We start from the raw sequence: 24764 nt of genomic DNA on the forward strand, positions 1-24764 counted from the left end.
ACATATCAAATCAAGCAAAGCTTATTAGTGCACTTTCATTACTAGCTCGTTGATCACCTTGAAGTACATGCGCTCACAAGTGTTTAGAATGTGTTTATCACTCACTCTCAAAGTGTATAAGGTAAAGAATATATGCTCTCTGATCATGCAACATGGGGAAGTTGAGTTAAAATAAGTTGAGTCAATTGGTAAATAAGAGAGTGGGAAAAGTAAGAGAGAAGTTGAGTTAGTGGATTGTGAGCTTCACAATTTAGTGCTAGTATTTAAATGTTTAAAACTTTTCATATTTAGAAATTAGTCTAATTTTGATGGACGGAGATAGTATTAGTATTTAGAGTGTCCACAACAGGGAGGCTGCGACGGCCGTTGCGTCCTCGGCGGCGCCGCAGCTCCCTATTGCTGTGGACGCGGGCATGCGTGGCTGGGGGGGTGGACGGTCATGTGCCGAGTTCGTGGCGAGGCAACGGCGGTGGGACCGGCGCCACGCCGCTAGCCGCCGAAAACGTTTTTTTTTTGAATTTTTGGTTTTATTCCTATAAAATAATGTGATTTGCGGTTGTGGTTTGTCCACTATTGGTTTGGACAAGTTTTTGTGGCTGTGAACAATTTTTTGTTGTTGTGGAAGAGTTTTTGTGGCTGTGCCTTAGGCGCCTCCGTGGCTGTGCCATATTATTGTGGACACTCTTACTATGATTGAGTCATTTCTTAACAAATAACACCGTTCATATTTTCTTTTATTCTTATATTTTACTCTCTTTATAAATTTGTTTTTATTTTTATCTCTGATTTTCTTTTCTTTTTTCTTTATTCTCAATTACTTTAACTTATCTAACCTATTCCTACTGTTTATGCACAACAGAAACACTTCAACTAAAAAGGAACTAATGAATCGATCAAGATTTTAGAAATTGATTTTTGAATGTTAAGTAGAAAAATGATACTATATGAAATAGAATATAGAACAAATATAGCGTAGAACAAATAGATGTACACGTTGATTTTTTATGTTTGAAAATTAATTTCTCCATGGGTTGGATTACACCTTGTTATAGGAGCATTCACTTTGAGTGACATAATAAGATCGATAAAAATCTTTCAAGTTAACCACAATTTATATTGATGGATTGAGTCGATTGACTAGTTTTCGAGTTTGATATGTTTTTGTTCGATTCAGTTTGATTTAAGTTTTTAGCAAATTTTTAATTCGGACCAATTCAGATACATAAAAAGCCAAAAATCGTATTTATTTTTAATACATAAATCTCTTAGATTATCCATATAATTGATTGGTGAGTATATTTTCTTATTTAGTCAAGAAAAAATAGACATAATTAATTGTTGTACCAAAAAGTAGTTGGATATGATTATCAAACTATGGATGAGGAGAGTCCATGCATAACTACCACAAGTTTAAAGATATACTTCACCTTCGAAGAAATACTTGCAAGCATTTCCCTTCTCTAGATCTCTCTCACCATCTGCGACTGAATCTTGCAACAAGTAAGTCCATTTTTCATTTTCTGTTGAAGGAATTTTTATACCAAAACAACTTGTATATTTTCATCTTGCTGCTACTTTCAGTAACATGGATTGTCCTATATTATGATTTATACACGTGTTGTGCATTTTTTTCATAGTTTCATAATTTTGTGATAAATATTTATTTGTGGGAGTACTTAATTGTTTCTTTAATTATTGAAAAGTCTTGAAGAATTCAAGAAGAGCTTGTTGTTTTTGTGGATAAGAAAACTACTACATAAAAATTGAATCTTTTGGAGTTATATATAATGTTTGTTGCAGTTAGTGCTACAAGTTCAATAATATGTATTTGAATAATCATTCACAAGTTCACAATTACAAGCATATCTAAAACCATTTTTTCTCTCACTTTAGATCTCTCTGTGTGAAACCATGGCTGCTGCCATCAATGTTCTTGTGCAAAACATGTTCAACGTTATGAAGGAAGACTACTTTCTAGTGGAAGGTCTTGATGGAGATGCCCAACAACTTCAGACGACTTTAAGATTGATTCAAGCATACGTGGATGACGCTGCGAATAAATCCATCACTGAAAAGGCTGTCCAAGTATGGTTGACTAAGCTTGAAGATGTGGCTTTCAATGCTGATAATGTCTTGGACAAACTCAGCTATACTCTTCTCCAAAAAAAAGTGAATGAAATGAAGGCACCCAATCCCAGTTCCAAGGCATTGGTTAAGTTGCTGCTATCATGCTTCTCAGCCTTTACTGACATGTTACACCGGCGTAATATGGCTCACACAATCAAGAATATCAATGCGGATTTTGAGTCTATGAACAAAAGGGCAACATGCCTTGGCCTTCAAAGCATACTTCTGAATGCACCTGTTGCTGCTCCTACTTCTATTGATACTAATTCAATCACGTGTGATCCAATCTTTGTCGGAAGAGATGATGATGTGTCTGAAGTAGTTGACGTGCTGACCCATATCCCCCAAGATCAGATCATTTCCATCGTTGCTCTTGTCGGAATGGGGGGTATGGGGAAGACCACGTTGACTCGGAATGTCTTCAATCATGAAAGGCTAAAGACATTTGGATCACGTATTTGGGTTCATGTTTCTCAAACTTTTGATCCAATCAGTCTTTACAACAAAATCCATTCAACATTGGCTTCAACTAACGGTGATAGAGTTGAGCGAGTTGAGCATGAGGAAGCTATCATGAACAAGCTTCAAGAAGATCTCAGGTCTAAAACTTATCTTCTTGTTCTTGACGATGTTTGGAATGAAGATATTCCGAAATGGGAAGGTTTTATAAATAACATGAAGGGAGTTTCTTCTACCAAGGGAAATGGTATTATCATCACTACCAGGATGGTAAATGTTGATTCAATTGTTGACCCATTTCGTATTCATCGAGTGAATGGCTTATCAGATGAACAATGCTGGTCCATAATCAAAACAAGATCTTTTGATGAAAATGTAGAAGTTCCATCAGGATTTGAGACGATTGGGAAAGAGATTGCAAAGAGATGTCAGGGTTTGCCCTTGGCTGCCAATGTGGTTGGGGGTGTGCTTCGTCGCTGTAAATCCATACAATATTGGCGCTCCATCAAAGAAAATTGGCTTTCGGATGGTGAAGGAGGTGAGGATATCTCAAAAATATTGAAATTGAGCTATGATCATCTGTCTTCGCCATCACTCAAGAAGTGCTTCGCTTTCTGTTCGATTTTCCCCAAAGGTTGGATAATCAAGAAGGATGAGCTTATTGAACTATGGATGGCAGAAGGGTTTCTTCAACCTAGCCGAAGAGATGATATGGAATCTGTGGGATACATGTTTTTTAATGTGCTTCTACAGAACTCTTTGTTGCAAGCTGCAGAGGGAGTTTATCGTGGAAGGGAAAAAAACTATGTGATGCACGATCTTGTGCATGATCTTGCATCTTCTAATAATAATGCAGATGGCAGCGCTCTAGTTCGATACACGTTTCATGAAAAAGAATCAAGTCATATTCCAGAAGAAGTATCCAGGAATTTGCGTACATTATGCTTGGGATATGGAACTTCTGTTACCATATTTTCTGACTTCAAATGTCTGCATAATCTAACTCTTTATGGTCGTAATTATAAAGAGTTGTCCATTTCAATTAAGGAGTTGATACATTTGAGAAATCTCAATATTTCTGACACATCAATTGACAACATTCCGGAGTGGATTGGTGAACTCCACCACTTGCAAACATTTAGAGCAGAAATATTGGAATTGAAGAAACTGCCAAGTACATTGAAGTACTTGATTAATTTAAGGCATCTTCATTTATGGTCGACAACAGAGTTACCTGCGGAGATTGGTAAATTAACTAGTCTTCAAACACTTGGGTACTTTTCAGTGGGCAAAGAAAAGGGTTACCAAATTGAAGAGCTTGGAAGTTTGAAGAATCTCAAAGGATCACTATGTATTCAGAATCTCGAAAGGGTGCGTGACAAGGAAGAGGCTATGAAAGCAAATATGTTGCAGAAGACAAACTTGTCTGGATTGACGTTTGTATGGAATGAGGATAGTGACGCCGACAGAAATGATGAGAGTGTGTTGGAGGGCCTTCAACCGCATGCAAATCTGAAGGTGTTGGAGATTCGAGGATACAAAGGCAAAACATTTCCAACATGGTGTAAGAAGATGGCAGTACGGAATGGTTCTCAAGGGTCTTGGGTACCACTTCATAACTTGATTGAGATATCACTTTGGTATTGCTCAGAGTGTGAGGAAATCCCAATGCTGGATCACTCATTACCTAATCTCAAATCTCTTTCTTTGGATAATTTGAAGAAGGTGAGGTCCATAAATTTCTCATTCAAAAATTTAAAATCTCTTTATATAAACGGATTAGAGAGATTACAATGTCTGCCAGAATCGATTTTCTGTAACAATCAAAGTCTCTCAAATTTGTGGATTGGAGAGTGCCCTGTGTTGAGTGAATTACCAGATGGGCTGGACACCCTCAAGTCTCTAGAAGAATTGACCATCAGGGACTGTCCAAATCTGAAGTGGATCAAGAATCCAAGTCGTGGAGCAAAAAAATATCAATATCAAGGAATCCTCCGCAAGCTGAGAATTGAAGGGTGCGAGAAGCTAGTGGAATTTCCACATCAAGTTCTGGAGTCGTCCGCACCCAAAATCAAAATTCTGGAATTGGAAGAATTAAGGAGCCTAAAGAATCTACCGATGCTAATTGACTGCCTCGCCAAATCATCTCCGTGCCTTGAAGAATTGACAATCAGAGGTGTTCCTAATTTCATGGCTAGTGGTTTTATTGAGAGTTGGGATTTAGGCAGGTTGAAGGAATTAAAGATAGATGTGAGTGTGGAGTGGTCAAGGGAGAATAGTGTTGCCATTGGAGAGACAGTGGAAGGCATGCTGCAAGGATGTGCCAACTCACTTCGTATCTTAGTATTGAAGGGGGTGGATAACTGGGAGTGGATGCCCCAATCATTTCAACACCTCACTGCTCTTTCTTCGTTGATGTTAGAGAATATAGGGGTACAAGAACTGCCCCAATCTATTCAGCACATCACTACTCTTTTTCTGTTGGTATTAGAGAATATAGGGATACAAGAATTGCCACAATGGTTGGGAAACCTCTCATCTATGGAAATTTTAATTATAGTTGGTTGTAAGAAGTTGAGGTGTCTGCCCTCTGTGGATGCATTGAAGCGCCTCGCTCATTTACGTATTAAAGATTGTCTAGAACTATGTATTGATTCAGAGTGGCGCAACCATCCCAATCTCGACATCCAGGTTGATGGCATCGATATTTGAATGTTGTAGCAAGTAAGTATCATTTTTGATATTTTGTTGAGGAAAATAGTTTATTGAAGCAATGGGATGGGAGGGCTTCACTCTCTCAACTCTCATTATTCATACATGTATATATGTTTTTGAACTTACAAATGTGTTATTTTTCCTTCGTAGGAAGATTGCAGAGGTAAAAATAGAGTCATTGCATGTGAAGTGTGGGATTCATCACAACATTCCAAATTAAATGCACGCGTGGACATTGTGCTCTGTCCAGAACATCAGCCGTTTTAGCAGATTCATGAAATTCAAATTTAAATGAGGAAAAGAAGTGTTTTTTTGGCATTCCATAATGCTCCACAAAATACAGAGAAAAATAAAAAAAAAAGGTAGAAAAGGGAGAAGATGATGAAGCATTTAAACTCCATATCATTTCAGAGACAAACCACCACCGACAACTGGTGAATATCATGGACTCTACGGTTTGGTTTCAATACTTAGCATGTGTGGCTACTTCTTCATTGTTGCTCCTACCATTAGTGGGATTGAATGCTATAATAATTTGGTGAAATCCATATTTAAACCGTTGCTTTGGTTTTCATCTATAGTTATGATGTATTTGAGATAGTACTGTATTTTTATATATATGCCTCTTTTTAATACTCCTCCCTCCGTTTCTTGTTAATAGATGTACTTTTTTTCGGCACGAAAATTAAGAATAGTGTGTTAAATGGATGGCGAATAAAATAAGAGAGATAGAGGGAGAATAAAGTAAGAGGGAGGTTACTTATTGCCAATAAATAGAAATGACTCACTTCATAAAACTTTCCAAAACAGAAAAAAAAAAATATAACTCAATTAACATGAAAGGGATGGATTATCACTTTTACTTGGAAATTGGATGATATCATAGATGAGGAACTTGCACGTTTTATCTTGTTCGTGGAGCAATTAATATATATGTGGACTTAGGTGTCAAAGATTCTTTGAAGTTAAATTACCTTTTTTATATCAATTTGAGAAATTTATGATAGAATCGCAACTTATATTCCACATCTAAATTTCCCAACCCAATATTCAACAAAGGGGGTTAAACAAACAAACAATAATGGTCAATCTTTTCCCAACCCAATCCAATGTTATTGGCAGATAGAAGGTTAGTTTCACTTGTTCACCAATATACCCATTTGTATCTACATAGCCACTCATATCATGTAAAGCACACAACAAGGGAAATACTTGAACCATGGACTAATAGTCTAGTTCATTAATGATGAAAGATCAAATAACATCACATCTAACTTAAACCATAAATTTAGGTTGATACTTACATAAATTCATAAAGATAGGAACCAACAGAACATTATTTCAGGGGACATAATTTTCATCTATCTTGCTCTTTCACAATTTGGGTAACCAACTCCTCACAAAACTAGATTAAGACAAGATGCCTTCCACAGATACAATCTTCAAGTTGACAAGACGACATCAATCGCAAAATACATAACAGGTCCTCGCAAGCATATAAAGAAATAAATCCCGACCCAAATAACAGGGCCAAGTGGTCCGGAGGGGCCCAAAGGTATCAGATTCCGAGTCCTACGTGGAGCGGCCTTTAAATTTAAATTCATTTACTCATCCAACAAAATATACTCTGATTGATAGGGTTAAGGAGCCTAAAGAATCTACCAATGCTAATTGACTGTCTCCCTAAATCATCTACTCCTAATTTCAGAGAATTACCATTGTGTTGATGGTTCCCCCATTTGAATGTTGTAGCAGGTATTGTTTTTGATGTTGTGTTGATGAAAATTATTTATTCAAGCAATGGGATGGCTCTCTCTATTTGCAAAGTTGCAACTCTTTTCTTTTATCTCTCATTTCTAATACTCATTTCCATGTTCTTTCTTTCCCTTCACACATTACAACACTTTATTCATACAGATTTGATGATCATAATACTCAAATTCAATCAACTTCTCTTTTCTTTTCTATACATTTTCAAGGGCAGATAAAACAGACATGACACAGAACTAGATCAGAAAATTTCTTAAGCTTATTTCCAATCAACCATATTTTGAAACATTAATGCAGAATCAAATCATATATTTCAACCAAAATCCTACACACACTCACAAGAGGAAAAGCACTAAGTGATAAAATTAGACAATCACCAACTCGGACATTTGAATTATAATAAAAACTTGGTGGAAAAAAACACAGTTCTCATAGAGCAATAACCCAGTATAAAGTGGTACTAATGGTTACACTCTGTAGCTTTAATTTGTAAAAGCATCAATTTATTGAAATGGAAAACAAAAGTGCACAGAAAAGCTCAATGCAATAAAACATGGCTAATACACTAGTCACTAAAGTGTATCAATATAGATTGCTGTTCCATAATAATTTTTACCAGGGACAAACAAAGGTGAAGCAAATAGCTAGTTTGTTCTGGCCAAAAAAAGAGATTCTCAACAAAGCAAATCATAAATGAAAAGAAAGGTCGTACTGGTACATCTCGAAAAGAAAAAAACTACATGACAGATACTATCATGGTGTACCGAGAAACTAGAATGGTGATCCATCAAAGGATCTGGGCAGCAGTATTGAGCTTTTCGGCTAAGCTAAGTTGTGTTCTCGTAATGCTAGACAAATAAAGCAACAGAAGTTGGTCCTGCAAGAAGAAAAGGACATGGTTGAGGATTAATTCGGCAACAAAAGAAGGCCTCAAACACTTACTATGACTGCAAAGGCATTAAACCTAGCGGAAACTGCAGAATTTACTAAACACCTTGGAGCATAACAAATGGCTGCCCAGTCCTGAAGAGTGGCTTAGACCTCAAATCAGATAGAAAGAACATGAAAGACAAGAGGTAATTAGATAAATAAATTAAACATATCAAACATCATGCTTAAAATTCAAACTTGACAATGCAGAAAGTTGCTGTTGAGCCTACCCTTCTCCCTCCTGTGCCCAAGATTAAAACCATAATATCAACTGTTTCCCAATAAAATGTTATTTGCTAGTTAGAAGGTTTAAATGCATTGATATCATGTAAAGCACACACCCAGTGAAATATTAGAACTCGTGGATCAATGCACTGCCACCAATTACTCCACCAGTTGAAAACCTATCCTGACAAGAATGTAACAAAATTTCTTAATCAGTTTCCAAAACTAAGAAATTAAATTGTAAAACTGAGATCAAGTCATCAAGCAATCCATCCAATCTCATTAATCATGTTGTTACTTAGTTGACGTAAACACTGAAATGAATATTAACCAAAATAAAATCAACACCTATCAATACTATTATCATGAAAATTGAAAAAATGAAATCTTATTATTCTCCTTCCGTTGGTCAAAATTCATAAAAATATAAACCAAGAGTTGAATACTCCAGGGGACATATTTCCATCTATCTTTCTCTTTCACATTGTTTAGGTAATTCTTTCTGATAAAGCTACGACTATTAAGTGAAGATTCCTACCAAAGATACAACCTTTAAGTCGACAAGATGACATTAATAACAAAATACTAAGTCCTACTAAGCATATAAAGAAATCAAGAAGACATCACCATTCAAACAAGTATGGCTCTAATGTCTTATCAGAACAGTTAGAGTAAAAAAAGCTAGTGAACTCGAATTATAACCAAGAAATTACCATCCAACAATGGCTTCCTTTGGATTCACCTTCTGGTGGGAAGTCAACATATTCTGATGATAATCAATATCAAGCGCAACCTAAAATCACACATACATAAACTCATCAATACATACAAACGTAGTAAACAGAGGAAAAGAAGCTCCGATTTGAGCTAAACGAATCACATAACTCGTTTCCCGATAAATAGTGCCAGAAGGCTTCGCAAAACACTCTCTCAATTAAAAAAAAAAGTTATACAAAAACAAACGCAATTCATAATAGAGCGTAATTAGAATAACCTTCGATTAATCTCAAATTTTGGTGAAAAGTAGAAATGTTGAATCACCTGATCATAGGACTCATTGTGACTAGGTCCGACAGATTTTTCACGCACCTGAACTTACAATTGGCTTTTACTTGGAATTTGCACATATCACTTTTACTTGGAATTTGCACATTTTATTATGTTCATAGAGAAACGTATATATATATATATATGTACTTCTCAGTTGTCGATTTTGAGAAATTAATCTAGTTTTTATTGTGCTTCACAAGGATGTGATTGTAGTGGAAAATTGGGAGTGATTAATTCGAAATCTCAATGTTCCTTGGTAGTTAACCCTTTGGTTTTGTGCATGTAGTACTTGCTAGCAAGTAGTATCATTTTCATCTTTAACCCTTTGGTTTTGTGCATGTACAATATATTTAGATCTAATAGAATCCAAAATTGTACACTTTTTTCATTGTTCTTATTATTCGCATCATGTTAGGTAGGAATAACTGTAATAAAAAACTTCCAACGTAAATAGCAATTGAGCCACTAATTAATTATATTGCTAATGGCAGCTGGAAATTATGGCACACAGTCAATAGTTTCAACTTGTCAATTGCCAATATATTCATTAATTTGGTGCACGTAACAGAATATAGTAATCTGCGCTGGGCAATGCACATTAGTGCATGGAACCATTAGAGATATACTCCCTCCTCCGCCAAGCTCCCACTTTGACCTAGCACATATTTCAAAAGTTATAAAGAAAAACAAGTTAAAATAGTGATATGTATATTATGTTTTTATAAATTAGTTCTATAATATAATGTAAGGAAGAAATGAGTTAGTCGAATGTAAAATTCATTATTAAAACTAGTAAACATAAAGTGGAATAATTAATAAGGGACGAACCAAAATAAATTAAAACACGTAATTAAAGACAGGGGGATATATATTTAATATTCTCACTGAAATCGACAAATATGTAATGGAGTTGGCTGAAGTTATAGGTATATTGAGTTTCACTTGCTTTTAATAATATTAAATGTGTTTTTATTTATCACATTACTAGAATTTTTCAAACTAGATTAATTCATTTGTTCACTATCCATAGTTAATCTATTAGTAAGTAATTAATTTATTTATATTTTTTATTTCACAAATACAATCTATAAGCTGACATCAATCACAAAATACATAACATGTCCTCACAAGCATATAAAGAAATCAAGAACACGTTAAATAAACAAGAAAGTGAACGTGAATTGTATCTAAGAAATAACAAAGTAATTATTATTACCAAGAAATTAACAAAGATTTACTTATTTCTTGGAAATGTTAAGGGCACCCGCAACGCGTCTCGCGGGTGTCCCTTATCTCGTCCCTCCGAGACGAGACGGCCGCGGGACGCGTTGCAGCGTCCCGTTTCGTCCCCAGCCCGCCGAGACGGCACCCGAGCTGTCTCGCCACGCTCTCGCGCGACGTGGCGGGCTCCAGCGCCATGCGTGACGCCCACTCGCCGGCCCGCGAGTGGGATTCGTCACGCTGACGCAATAAATCATTTTTTAAAAAAATTCAAATTTAATATAAAAAATAAAAAAACGGTCATATGACCGTTCAACGGTAATTTAAAAAAAATATTATTTTTTCTTTTTTTATTCTATAAATACTCATCTTTCACACACACAAACACACATCTATTCTTCTCAAGTCTTCTCTCTTTCCTCTCCAATTTTCATCTCAAATCATCTCTTTTAGTCTTCTACCAAAGTTAATCTATTCATGGATCCATTTGAGCAAATGCTTCGAATAATGGAAGAATCACTTGAAGAAGATCGATGTAGGGAGGCGGAGGAAGCCACCCCGCCCCAAAGACGATCCTGGACTTACATCCATCGTAACCGGAAGAAAGCCGCCACAAGGTTAGTACGCGACTACTTCTGTGATAACCCGGTATGGGGAGATACCTACTTCCGTCGCCGTTTCCGCATGCGGCGACCGCTATTTCTCCACATCGCAAATACATTGGCAGCCCGGGAAGAGTTCTTCCAAGAAGGGTTCGACGCCGTTGGCCGTCTGTTAAGGATATAGTTCCTCAACGATAGGAAATTCGCGTCGAACGTCGCGGGAGCTTTGCCCGTCGATCAATCCGGCGTCCAATTCTATGGTTTGTGCTTTGTGCACGAGAGAAAAACGATAAATTGCGTAAAAAGGTATTTTATTTCTTGAATGATCGAACTAAAGAACAATGTCCACTATTTATAATAGTGGATACTAACTTAATGAGCAAGACAAAAGATATGAAAAAGATAAGCAAAACTAACTAAATAATAATAATAATAATAATCGTATCAACTCTCCCACGGTTGAAATCCACATTTTCCTTAAGGTGGGCACCATGAAGCAACAATAAGTGTCGAGGAATCCTCCTAGGTCAAACATACATTGAATAGTTGAGTGTCTCCCTGCATCAATGCGTCCATGAATGCTCAAGCATAGAGTGTCATTTTGCAGAGGAATCAACCGGGCATCGCCGTCGAGCGATGTTGATCGATGATTCATACCTGCGACAACCCTGACATGAGATGAATCACTCAATAATTTCAGCGATGCGTTGTCCACAATGGAACTACCCAAACCAATCTGGACTTGGGGAATCTTGAATCGAGAAGCATTCAATTGTCGCGCGCACTGAATCTCGATGCAACCGTGAACCGGTTTCTCTTTACATGCGGAATCCAGACTGGACTTCTCTATCTTCTCAACATTTTCAACTCCACCAAAAACAACAGAAGAAACAGGAATCTTCTTGGCAGAATCAGCAAAGCCTTCCTCAACTCGATCACAATCAGGAATCAACCGACGGTGGCGGCGGTTGATCGAGGGCGGTATCGGGAAGCAGCGCAACGGGTGGTGGTGTTGTACTCGACTGCTGCGGCGGAGCCAATGAGTCTTAGGGGACTAAACCCGACGGCCCCGGCGAAGCCTTGCTATTTCCTGATGGAGGAAGGTGCTGAACGAGGTTCCCAAACCCGAAAATTTGGGAGCCGTAGGGCTGCGCAGGTTCAGGCAGCTCGGGAGGAAGCATGTTGTCGATTCGTCGGTCAGCTGCAACAAGACGAGACCCCATCCTGTAGCACGCTTCCAACAATTGTTGAAGTTGTGCGAGAGTCGGATGTGCCGTGGTGGTGGCTGGACAAGGTGACTGTGGCGCGGGTTGATTCCATCCTGAGTTATGGTTGGGGGGCAGCGGATGATCGTATGCCGAGATCTCGTGGAAGGGGCGTTGTCCCGGTGTCTCCCAGTAGGCAGGTGGGTCCCAGCTAGTGGGTTGTCTGAGCGCGGTGTGGTGTGGCTGCTGAGGCGGTTGATAAGCTGAGAGTATCCCTGCTGCGTGCACAACCTCAGCGGGTCCCAACAAGAGGGTGGTGGTGGCGAGTACAAATCTGGCTCGTAGGATGATGGTTGTTGATACGCAGTTTCCTGGCGCAGCCATGGCTGGTCCCAGGAAGTGGGTTGACGGGCTTGGTAGGGATGGTGTTGTGGGTGGAGTCTCCCATCCTGTGGATATGGATATGATGGTTGTTGATCTAACGCTCTGATCAGATGGAGCAGGGGTTGAGTTACGGGCTGCCATGGGTGGTAATCCGCCTGTCGGAGTTGATATCCGGTGTAGTTGTACGATATGTAGACAGCGATTCGGAGGAAGAGATCACGATGAAAGCACCAATTGTTAAGGAAGAAGTTCCTTAACTCGTTGATTTTGCGTCGAACGTCGCGGGAGCTTTTTCCCGTCGATCAATCCGGCGTCGAATTCTAGGGTTCGTGCTTTGTGCACGAGAGAAAAGCGATAAATTGCATAAAAAGGTTTTTTATTTCTTGAATGATCGAACTAAAGAACAATGTCCACTATTTATAATAGTAGATACTAAGTTAATGAGCAAGACAAAAGATATGAAAAAGATATGCAAATCCATAATTAACTAACTAAATAATATTAATAATAATAATCGTATCAACTACCCCACGGTTGAAATTCACCTTGTCCTCAAGGTGGAAACCATGAAGCAACGATGAGCATCGAGGAATCCTCCTGGGTCAAACATACACCGAATAGTTGAACACCTCCATTCACCATTTCCAGCAAAAATTACTAAGGAAGGACCATGTTGGATGCGAGTCAAGCCGGGTTTTGAAGCATTAGTCAATTCATACACTAACCTTGCTCGTCTAAGTGAGGTTAGATACCTCACCTCCAATTTCAAGGCCTTGTATGCTTCCTTTACCCCCTTGAATTTTACATCAAATTCCTTTTTATCTTCTTTGTTCTCTAGGTTTAAAGAAAACAACACAATCCTCTTCTGTTCAACTTCACAGACACTCTCTTTCTGCTCGACCAACTTCTCATCTTTCTCATTACAATGTCTCTTCAGAAAAATCTTCATTCACTATCACGTTCATGCGATCCCCTTCCCCATTCCTTTTTCATTGAACACGAGAGATGTAGACGCGATGGGTGTTAGGTGTCGTCAGCGTTAGGCGGGGCCTCAGCGGCAGGCAGCGGCGCCGTCGGTGAGCGTTGTCGACTCGGTGGAGAGATTACTTCACAAGATGAAACTCGTTGGTCTTCGGGGCTGCACGGAAAAATCATCGTGGCTTGTAGTGGCGGCGGGGCAACAACCGGAGGGTAAATCGGTTGGCCCTGTGGCGGTAGGTTGAACCCCGACAACAGTCCTGAGGTGGGCTGCTGCCAATCTGGGTGAGCATTCGTTGGTTCCGGCCCAGGAAAATTAGGCGGATGGAGGCTGTCCACGCGACGGTCGGTGACAGCAAGATGAGACTCCATCTCGACAAACACCTCCATCCTCCGGTCAGGCGGTTTAGTGAGCGGTGGGTGAAATCCCGCATCAACTAACGACGATTGGTCGTATGGTGGCGCCGGATATGTGGGCTGATTGTTGGTTGGTGAGTGACAATGTCAATCTGGTGGATCAGGATTTGGTTGCTGTTGTGGGCGGGGATTCCAGAAAGTCTGATCAATTGCGCCCCAATTGTAAGGCTGGTATGGCTGCTGCCAATCCGGGGGGTCGGGCGGTTGAGTGTGCGGTGGGTGAAACCCTGCGTCGACTAATGGCTGGTGGTCGTATGGTGGTTGTGGGACAGCAGATGCAACCGGCCAATCGGAGGATTGTTCGTGGTATGCGTGCTGCTGTTCATCAATCTCGTCCAACTTCTTGTGTATTCTGTTGCAGGCTGCCATTATCTGGTCACATAGGTAAGATACATAGATTTCATCGTTGGAAGTCATGGTGAGCTCTCAATGAAAGCACCAGTTGATAAGGGAAAGACCCTTATCAAGCGAAAAAGATAAAGAAAGTCGCAGAGAAACCGTGCTCTGTCGACAATCGGAAATTCTAAACGGAAAAACTAAATAAACATAAAAGAAAATAATTATGATTTCATTGATTGAATAATAAGAATAACAATAGGTCCTATTTATAATACTTCTATGAATAACCTAACTTGGTGAACAAGAGAATAAAGATATGGAAAAGATACAGCCACGCGACGCTGCAGAAATGTATTGCAGCAAGCCGTCAGCTTGCGACTGGACAAACGGCGGATTTGTTCGACGAATACCTCCACTTTGGAGAAAGCACTGGGAGAATGTGCTTGATGCAATTCTGCAAAGGCGTCCGGGCAGCCTTCACCGACGAATTTCTCCGGAAGCCAAGCACGACAGATTGTCAGTTTCTGCTCCACCTTCACGAAGAAGTGCACGGATTCCCTTGGATGCTTGGCAACGTCGATTGCATGCATTGGGAATGAAAGAATTACCCTGTGGCGTGGAGGGGGTCATACACGAGCGGCCACAAAGGCACCCACCCCACCATTATACTCGAGGTCGTTGCCGACTACCGGCTATGGATTTGGCATGCGTACTTCGGGGTCCGCGGATCGAACAACGACGTCAACATGCTCAATGATTTACTTATTTCTTGTAAATGTTATACTTTTGAAGATTTTGTTAGAGCATCAGCAGTGGGGCGCCCTAAGGCGCGCCACGTCAGCATTTTTATCCTCCTCCATCCTCACCTGCAGTGGGCGCCCTAAGGCCCGCCCTAAGGCGCACCCTATGACGCGCCACAACATGAGCTGCGCATGCTCATGTTGGTTGCGCATTGAGGCCTGCCTATATAAAACCTAATCGAAACCTACCGGTAACCCATTATCGGGTGTCTCGGTCGATGTGCCGGCAGAGCTAGATGCACGGTCGCCGTAATTCCAATCGGTGATGCTTCTGCCTTCACTCTCGACTATCATATTGTGCATGATTATGCACGCATATATGACATCGACGATGACTTCCTTGTACCAGAAACGAGCCTGCCCTTTCACAATTTCCCACCGTGATTGGAGCACCCCAAATGCCCGCTCGACATCCTTCCGCGCCGCCTCTTGCTTTTGCACAAATAAAACCCTCTTCTCACCAATCGGACAGCTGACCGTCTTTAGGAAAACTGGCCACCGTGGGTAGATGCCGTCGGCCAAGTAGTACCCCATATGGTATTGGCGTCTGTTGGCGGTGAACTCTATGGCCGGGCCATTGCCGTTACATTGGTCGGTGAAGAGGGTGGACGAGTTGAGGACGTTGAGGTCGTTGTTCGACCCGGCTACGCCGAAGTAAGCATGCCAGATCCAAAGCCGATGGTCAGCGACGGCTTCGAGTATCATCGTCGGGTGGCTGCCCTTGTATCCACTTGTGAATTGGCCTCTCCACGCCGTCGGACAGTTCTTCCACTGCCAGTGCATACAGTCGATGCTCCCGAGCATCCCAGGAAACCCGTGCACCATCTCGTGCATCTGCATCAGGCCCTGGCAATCTTGCGCAGTCGGCTTGCGCAAGTATGTGTCGTCATAGGCCTCTACTATCCCCCGACAAAAGTACTTCAGACACTCGCGGCCTGTAGTCTCCCCATAGTGGAGGTACTCGTCAAAAAGGTCCGCCGTGGTGCCGTATGCCAACTGACGAATAGCAGTCGTGCACTTTTGCAATGGTGTAAGGCCGGGTTTTCCCAAGCCGTCCTCCCGTAACGTGAAGTATTCTTCACGTGAAGATAATGTACGAACAATGCTGAGAAATAGGTACCTCGACATTCGAAACCGGCGGCGGAAAACAGTCGGGCCCCAACATGGTTGATCAGCAAAATAGTCTTCAAGCAGACGCCAGTGAGCTTCCTCGTGGTTGCGTCGGACATACGTCCTATGTTGAATAGGACGATGGACTTGCTCAGCCGCCGCTGCTCGGGCCTCCTTCGCGCGTTGCATTTGCGCTAAGCATACCGACATGGCTTCTTCAATGGTTGCATCTAAGGCTTCGTCAATCGAACCCTCGGAATCAGACGAACTAGAATTGTTGGTGTCTTCGCCGGGATTCATTGTCGTTGGATGTTGAGAGAGAATATGTTGAGAGATAGTCGATATGTTCGTATACACAACTGAATGAGAAACGAGATTTATATAGAAATTCAAAACCGCGTGCCATCGTCCGCGGCCTTCACAATGGGGCGGACGATGTCGCGGACGATGGCCATCGTCCGCAACCATCGTCCGCGAAGGCCGCAATGCAGCGGACGATGGCCATCGTCCGCGGTTTAAGTCGCGCCCAAAGCATAGGCCGCGGCCGCGACTATCGTCCGCGGCCTATGCCACACCCCCACAGTGGAGGCGGACGATGCATGGCGCGGACGATGCGCGCCATCGGGCGTGCCATCGTCCGCCCATTGTGGGTGCTCTTAGAGAGTGGAGTCTGATAGTTGAACTTTAAAATTTTTACGAATAATTATATTTATAATGTAATTGCAACACCGAAAAGTATATGGTAACATGTGATCACAGAATCAAACAGTATATATACATGTGAACGTTGATTGTATTATTTGATTCAAGAAAAAGAGACATAATTGATTGTATCAAAAAGTAGTCAAAAAGGAGACAGTGTAGTCCTTGCGTTACCACCACAAGTTTACTGATATTTTCCATCTTCGAAGATAAACTTGCAAGCATTCTCTCTCTAGATCTCTCTCACCATTTGCGACTGACTCTTGTAACAAGTAAGTTTTCATTTTCATTTTCATTTTTTGTTGAGTGAATTTTTATATCAAAACAACTTGTATTTCCATCTTGCTGCTACTTTGAGTAACATGGATTGTCCTATCTTATGTATTGTGTATTTTATTTTATTACATAGTTTCATACATATTGATTTCAAAATTTTTTGACTAAGATTTATTTGTGGGAGTAGTTAATTGTTCCTCTTTTTTTTTCAGAAGTCATAAATAATTCAAAGAAGGAGCTTAGTTGTTTTTACGGATAAGAAAAATACATAAAAATTGAATCTTTGAAACTTTTTATATGCTTTTTCGAGAGATAGAGAGATGAAGTGTTGGAAATATGATAATATATGTTGGTATTAGTGCTACAATTTGTATAATATGTTGAGTGAGTATTTGAATAATCATTCACAAGTTTACAATTACCAGCATATTTAAAAGCATTTTCTCTCTGACTTTAGATCTCTCTGTGTGAAACCATGGATGGAGGTGCTGCCATCGAAGTTCTTGTTCAAAACCTGATCAACACTTTGAAGGATGAGTACTCTTTGATTCGAGGTCTCGATGGAGCTGCCCAACAGCTGCAGAGGACTTTGGACATGATTCAAGCCTACTTGAATGATGCTGAGAATAAATCCATCACTGAAAAGGCTGTCCAAGCATGGTTGAGGGAGCTTGAAGTTGTGGCTTTCAATGCTGATAATGTGTTAGACGAACTCAGCTATCAACTTCTCCACAAAAAAGTGGAGAAAATGAAGACACCCAATCCTAGTCCCAAGGCCAAGGATATGGTTCTATCATGCTTCTCATCCTGCAAAAGCATTTCGCGTCGGCATAATATGGCTCACACAATCAAGAATATCAATGCGGAGTTTGAGTCTATGAACAAAAGGGCAACAGGCCTTGGCCTTCAAAGCATACTTCTGAATGCACCTGTTGCTGCTCATACTCCTATTGAGACTAATTCAATCACGTGCGATCCAATCTTTTTCGGAAGAGATGATGATGTGTCTGAAGTAGTTGACGTTCTGACCCATATCCCCCAAGATCAGATCATTTCAATCGTTGCTCTTGTCGGAATGGGGGGTATGGGGAAGACCACGTTGACTCGGAATGTCTTCAATCATGAAAGGCTAAAGACATTTGGATCACATATTTGGGTTCATGTTTCTCAAACTTTTGATCCAATCAGTCTTTACAACAAAATCCATTCAACATTGGCTTCAACTAACGGTGATAGAGTTGAGCGAGTTGAGCATGAGGAAGCTATCCTTAACAAGCTTCGAGAAGTTCTCAGGTCTAAAACTTATCTTCTTGTTCTTGACGATGTTTGGAATGAAGATATTCTAAAATGGGAAGGTTTTATAAATAACATGAAGGGAGTTTCTTCTACCAAGGGAAATGGTATTATCATCACTACCAGGATGGCAAATGTTGCTTCAATTGTTGACCCATTCTATATTCATCAAGTGAAAGGCTTATCAGATGAACAATGCTGGTCCATAATCAAAGCAAGATCTTTTGATGAAAATGTTGAAGTTCCATCAGGATTTGAGACGATTGGGAAAGAGATTGCAAAGAGATGTCAGGGTTTGCCCTTGGCTGCCAATGTGGTTGGGGGTGTGCTTCGTCGCTGTAAATCCGTACAAGATTGGCGTTCCATCAAAGAAAATTGGCTTTCGGATGGTGAAGGAGGTGAGAATATCTCAAAAATATTGAAATTGAGCTATGATCATCTGTCTTTGCCATCACTCAAGAAGTGCTTCGCTTTTTGTTCGATTTTCCCCAAAGGTCTGAAAATCAAGAAGGATGAGCTTATTGAACTATGGATGGCAGAAGGGTTTCTTCAACCTAGCCGAAGAGATGATATGGAGTCCGTGGGCAACATGTTTTTCAATGTGCTTTTACAGAACTCATTGTTGCAAATTGCAGAGGAAGATTATCGTGGAAGGGAATGGTGTCTGATGCACGATCTTGTGCATGATCTTGCATCTTCTGTTTTATCTAATAATGCAGATGGCAGCACTCTAGTTCGATACATGTTTCACGAAAAAGAACTAAGTCGTATTCCAGAAGAAGTGTCAAGGAATTTGCGTACATTACTCTTGGGAGATGGAACTTCCATATTCTCTGACTTCAAATGTTTGCATAATCTAACTCTTTATGGTCACGAATTTAAAGAGTTGTCCATTTCAATTAAGGAGTTGATACATTTGAGAAATCTCAATATTTCCCACACATCAATTCACAACATTCCGGAGTGGATTGGTGAACTCCACCATTTGCAAACATTTAGAGCAGAAATAATTGGATTACTGAAACTGCCAAGTACATTGAAGTACTTGATTAACTTAAGGCATCTTCATATACGGTCGGATACGAAGTTACCTGCGGAGATTGGTAAATTAACTAGTCTTCAAACAATTGGGTACTTTTCAGTGGGCAAAGAGAAGAGTTACCAAATTGAAGAGCTTGGAAGTTTGAAGAATCTCAAAGGATCACTAGAGATTCGGAATCTCGAAAGGGTGCGTGACAAGGAAGAGGCTATGAAAGCAAATATGTTGCAGAAGTTAAACTTGTCTGAATTGGTGTTTGAATGGGGTGAGAGGGATAGTAGCGCCGACAGAAATGATGAGAATGTGTTGGAGGGCCTTCAACCGCATGCAAATCTGAAGGTGTTGAGGATTGAAGGATACAAAGGCAAAACATTTCCGATATGGTGTAAGAAGATGGCAGTGCGGGATGGGCCTCGAGGCTCTTGGGTACCACTTGATAACTTGATTGAGATATCACTTTGGAATTGCTCAGAGTGTGAGGAAATCCCAATGCTGGATCACTCATTGCCTAATCTCAAATCTCTTTCTTTGATTAATTTGAAGAAGGTGAGGTCCATAAAGTTCTCATTCAAAAATTTGAAATCTCTCGAAATATACGGATTAGAGAGATTACAATGTCTGCCAGAATCGTTTTTCTATAATAATCAAAGTCTCTCAAATTTAGAGATTGAGAAGTGCCCTGTGTTGAGTGAATTACCAGATGGGCTGGACACCCTCAATTCTCTAGAAGAATTGACCATCAGGGACTGTCCAAATCTGAAGTGGATCGAGACTCCAAGTCGTGGAGCAAAAAAATATCAAGGAATCCTCCGCAAGCTGAGAATTGAAGGGTGCGAGAAGCTAGTGGAATTTCCACGTCAAGTTTTGGAGTCGTCTGCACCCACAATCGAGACACTCGTATTGAAAGGGTTGAAGAGCTTAAAGAATCTACCTATGCTAATTGACTGCCTCGCCAAATCATCTCCGTGCCTTGAAGAATTGACAATCAGAGGTGTTCCTAATTTCATGGCTAGTGGTTTTATTGAGAGTTGGGATTTAGGCAGGTTGAAGAAATTAAAGATAGATGTGAGTTTGGAGTGGTCAAGGGAGAATAGTGTTGGCATTGGAGAGACTGTGGAAGGCATGCTGCAAGGATGTGGCAACTCACTTTTTTACTTCTCTTTGAAGGGGGTGGAAAACTGGGAGTGGATGCCCCAATCATTTCAACACCTCACTGCTCTTTCTTCGTTGATGTTAGAGAATATAGGGGTACAAGAATTGCCACAATGGTTGGGAAACTTCTCAAATATGTATGACTTAACTCTAGTTGGTTGTAAGAAGTTGAAGTGTCTGCCCTCTGTGGATGCATTGAAGCACCTCACTGATTTTCGTCGGTTACAAATTATTGATTGTCCAGAACTATGTATTGATTCAGAGTGGCGCAACCATCCCAATCTTGACATCATTGATGGCTTCGATATTGGAAGGTTGTGTTGAAAAATAGTGAAACTTACCGTTGTAGTGATCAAACTTTTGTTCCATTTTATTTATGATTTCAGTTACAATATTTAGTGGTATTTAGGAGTCGTCAGCACCCACAGTCAAGAAACTCGAATTGGAAGAATTAAGGAGCCTAAAGAATCTACCGATGCTAATCGACTGCCTCGCTGAATCATCTCGAAGAATTGAGAATCAGAGGTGTTCCTAAATTCATGGCTAGTGGTTTTATTGAGAGTTGGGATTTAGGCCGGTTGTGGAAATTAGAGATAGATGTGAGTGTGGAGTGGTCAAGGGAGAATAGTGTTGCCATTGGAGAGACTGTGGAAGGCATGCTGCAAGGATGTGGCAACGCACTTAATAGGTTACATTTGAAGGGGGTGGAAAACTGGGAGTGGATGCCCCAATCAATTCAACACCTCACTGCTCTTTCTTGGTTGAATTTAGAGAATATAGGGGTACAAGAATTGCACCAATTAATTCAACACTTCACTGCTCTTTCTTGGTTGGAGTTAGAGAATATAGGGATACAAGAATTGCCCCAATCAATTCAACACCTCACTGATCTTTCTTGGTTGGAGTTAGAGAATATAGGGATACAAGAATTGCCACAATGGTTGGGAAACCTCTCATCTATGTCGTCGTTAAATCTATTTGGTTGTAAGGAGTTGAGACGTCTACCCTCTATGGATGCATTGAAGCGCCTCACTGATTTGCGTATTAAAGATTGTCCAGAACTATGTATTGAATCAGACTGGCGCAACCATCCCTATCTCGACATCGAGGTTGATGGCATCGATATTGGAATGTTGTAGCAAGTAAGTATCATATTTGATATTGTGTTGAGGAAAATAGTTTATTGAAGCAATGGGATGGGAGGGCTTCACTCTCTCAACTCTCATTATTCATACATGTATATATGTTTTTGAACTTACAAATGTGTTATTTTTCCTTGGTAGGAAGACTGAAAATAGAGTCGGGAACTGAAAAGCAAAGTGGAGAGACATTCCATGTGAAATGTGGGATTCAACACAACATTCCAAATTAAATGCACGTGTGGACATTGTGCAACATCACCCGTTTTAGCAGATTCATGAAATTCAAATTTAAATGAGGAAAAGAGGTGTTTTTTTGGCAGTCTTCAAGTTGACAAGACGACATCAATCGCAAAATACATAACAGGTCCTCGCAAGCATATAGAGAAATACATCTCGACCCAAATAATCTTTTTCTTTCTTATATTTCTTTTTCTTAGACATGTTTAGAGTTCACTGTTTAGTGCCCATGTTTATTAGTCCTCTTCTGTTATTAGATTTGATTAGATAAATGTCATCTTCAATTTCCTTACAAACATCAATTGTGGGAATTAATCCCAAATTCAGAATTTGACCATATTTCGCAATTTTAGGCGCTGATTTTTATTGTTAATATTTAATTTTCCAATTCTTTCTTTTCTTTTCAGTTTTAATTCAATTGTGCAAAAATTGTTTTTACATCACTTTTTAGAAAATTTGAGAATAAGAAAATGATTGTGTAAATATGAATTGTTTCATTCTTTTGATTAGTGTTTGCAAAAAAATTATTTATGCATTTTCATAGTTTTTATAAGAACTAATTGCCTATAAAATCATAAAATTTAATATAAAATCATAAAATCATAAGAACGAATTTCAAGGACGGTGCGAATTTCTAGTACAGTGCGAATTTCAAGTAAATTTTCTAAGCTCAATTCGCAAGCAACGTGCGATTTTCAAGTCATTCATTCTAACACAGAACGCTTGCAACCCATTTTCCGTGTCTTTGGCATCTACTGCTGGAGTCAGTTCTCCAAAAAAAAGTGAAGAAAATGAAGATACCCAAGGCCATGGCTAAGTTGCTATCATGCTTAATTGTAAACATTAATTTTGGAACTCTTGATTATAACTTGATCGAACTTTGGATGGTAGAAGGGTTTCTCCAACCAAATGGGTTTCTCAAAACTATTGAAATTAAGCTCTTATCAAGGTTGAGAAATCATGAAGGAGAAGTTGATAGAAACTTGATGGCCTTATGGTTTCTTCAACCCAGCCGAAGAGATGATATGGAGTTCCCACATGTTTTTAATGTGCTTCTACATTACTCTATTTTAAATTGCATAGGCATATTATGTTGGAAGAGAATATTCTGTGATGCATGATCTTGTGCATGATCTTGCATCTTCTGTTTTATCTAATAATACAGATGGCAGAATCCTAGTTCGATACATGTTTCACAAAAAGGAATTAAGGCATATTTAAGAAAAGTGTTGAGGAATTTACACACATTACTCTTGGGAGGTGGAACTTCTGGTAGCATATTCTCTTACTCCAAATGTCTATATAATCATAAAGAGTTGCATAGTTAAATTAGGGATTTGATATATTTGAGAAATCTCAGTATTTCCCAGACATCAATTGCAAATATTCCAGAGTGGATTGGTGAACTCCATCACTTCCAAACATTAAGATCATAAATATGGTATCTGAATAAACTACCAAATACGTTGAAGTACTTTTAATTTAAGGCATCTTTGTCTAATTTTGAAAGCAAGTTGCCTACAAAGATGGAGAGATTAACTAGTCGAAACACTTCAACACTTTAAAGTAGGCAAAGAGAAAGACTACCAAATTGAAAAGCTCAGAAGTTTGAAATATCTAAAAGGTACACTAAAGATTTACCATCTTGAAAGGGTGCGTGACAAGGAAGAGGCTATGAACGCAAATACTCACTCTCTCCCATTAAAAATGAAACGTTTTACTTTTTAAGTTGTCCTATTAAAAATGAAACGTTTCCTAAAATGGAAACAACTCTCTCTCTACTTTTCTCTCTCTCTTGCTTTACCCTCTCTTCATTAACTCACAAAACAACACTACATAAAATCTCGTACCAAAAACCATATGTGTCATTTTATTAAGAATTAAGATGGTGTAGAAGTCAAACTTATCTAAATTGGTGTTTTGCTGGGACGGGGATTTTGATATTATCGGTGAAGGGGATGATGTGAATGAAAGAAATAATGAGAGTGTATTCCAATACTCAAAATGTAGGAAGTCCCAAGGCTAGAGGACTTGCCTAATCCGTAAACTCTTTAATTGTTGGGATTGACGAGGGTGGAATTCATAAATTCCTCCGTCAATAATTCAAGGACTCTCGTAATATCTGGATTAGAATTGAAATAATGTCTGCCCATTTATTCTATAACAATTAGAGTCTCTAAAAATTATGGATTCGTGAGTGCCTGGTGTTAAGAGAATAACCCGAACGCTTGGACACCCTTAATTCCCTGGAGGAGTTGTCTATAAAAGATGGAGTCGGTTGGGAATCAAAGTGGCCAAGTAAGAAAATATCAAGGAATCCGTGGTAAGCTAGAAACTGAAAGTGGAGAGCTGGTGGAATTTTTAAGTTGGATTTGCAAACAAAGTGCAAATTTCAAGTCATTCCGACTCGGAACGTTTTCAGCCGTTTTCGCGTTCTCGGCGTCCAAATACTAGAGTCGTCCGCCCCCACAATCAAGATACCCTGACCGGTAAATGACTTAGACATTGTTGGTTGGGGTCGCATGTTCAAGCCCTCTTATCAACATAGTGGTACTGAATTCTTCCAAAAAATCCTCCATACGCGTAGGGCC

The 24764-nt window shown here is 39.8% G+C and overlaps 2 protein-coding genes and 1 long non-coding RNA gene across 4 annotated transcripts; 2 read left to right on the forward strand and 1 right to left on the reverse strand.

Annotated features, from left to right (window-relative positions):
* Positions 1–1361: 1361 nt before the first annotated feature.
* On the forward strand, positions 1362–5936 carry LOC121777343 (putative disease resistance protein RGA1). Its single transcript, XM_042174573.1, has 3 exons — positions 1362–1500; positions 1894–5310; positions 5452–5936. The coding sequence occupies exon 2, from the start codon at positions 1912–1914 to the stop codon at positions 5296–5298; it is 3387 nt and encodes a 1128-aa protein (XP_042030507.1). The 5' UTR covers positions 1362–1500; positions 1894–1911; the 3' UTR covers positions 5299–5310; positions 5452–5936.
* A 1715-nt stretch (positions 5937–7651) lies between these two features.
* Positions 7652–9368, reverse strand: LOC121777345. The gene is made up of 3 exons (XR_006045465.1): positions 9268–9368; positions 8940–9019; positions 7652–8410 (listed from the first exon to the last, which is right to left on the reverse strand). It is a non-coding gene; the product is annotated as an uncharacterized LOC121777345 (long non-coding RNA).
* Positions 9369–17161: 7793 nt separating this feature from the next.
* LOC121777344 (putative disease resistance protein RGA3) lies at positions 17162–21151 on the forward strand. Of its 2 annotated transcripts, XM_042174575.1 has the most exons (3): positions 17162–17306; positions 17768–19001; positions 19098–21151. In XM_042174575.1, exons 2-3 carry the CDS (start codon positions 17786–17788, stop codon positions 21116–21118), a joined length of 3237 nt encoding a protein of 1078 aa, XP_042030509.1. In that variant the 5' UTR covers positions 17162–17306; positions 17768–17785; the 3' UTR covers positions 21119–21151. The 2 variants fall into 2 exon arrangements, with proteins under 2 accessions (XP_042030509.1, XP_042030508.1); XM_042174574.1 differs by having other exon boundaries at positions 17768–21151.
* Positions 21152–24764: the final 3613 nt, after the last annotated feature.

The sequence above is a fragment of the Salvia splendens genome, chromosome 18, assembly GCF_004379255.2.
Source record: "Salvia splendens isolate huo1 chromosome 18, SspV2, whole genome shotgun sequence".
Lineage (NCBI taxonomy): Eukaryota > Viridiplantae > Streptophyta > Magnoliopsida > Lamiales > Lamiaceae > Salvia > Salvia splendens.

Bases quoted from the DNA above. Each gene is read 5' to 3' on its own strand.
- LOC121777344 (XM_042174574.1), top strand. From the start codon at position 17,786: ATGGATGGAGGTGCTGCCATCGAAGTTCTTGTTCAAAACCTGATCAAC.
- LOC121777343 (XM_042174573.1), top strand. From the start codon at position 1,912: ATGGCTGCTGCCATCAATGTTCTTGTGCAAAACATGTTCAACGTTATG.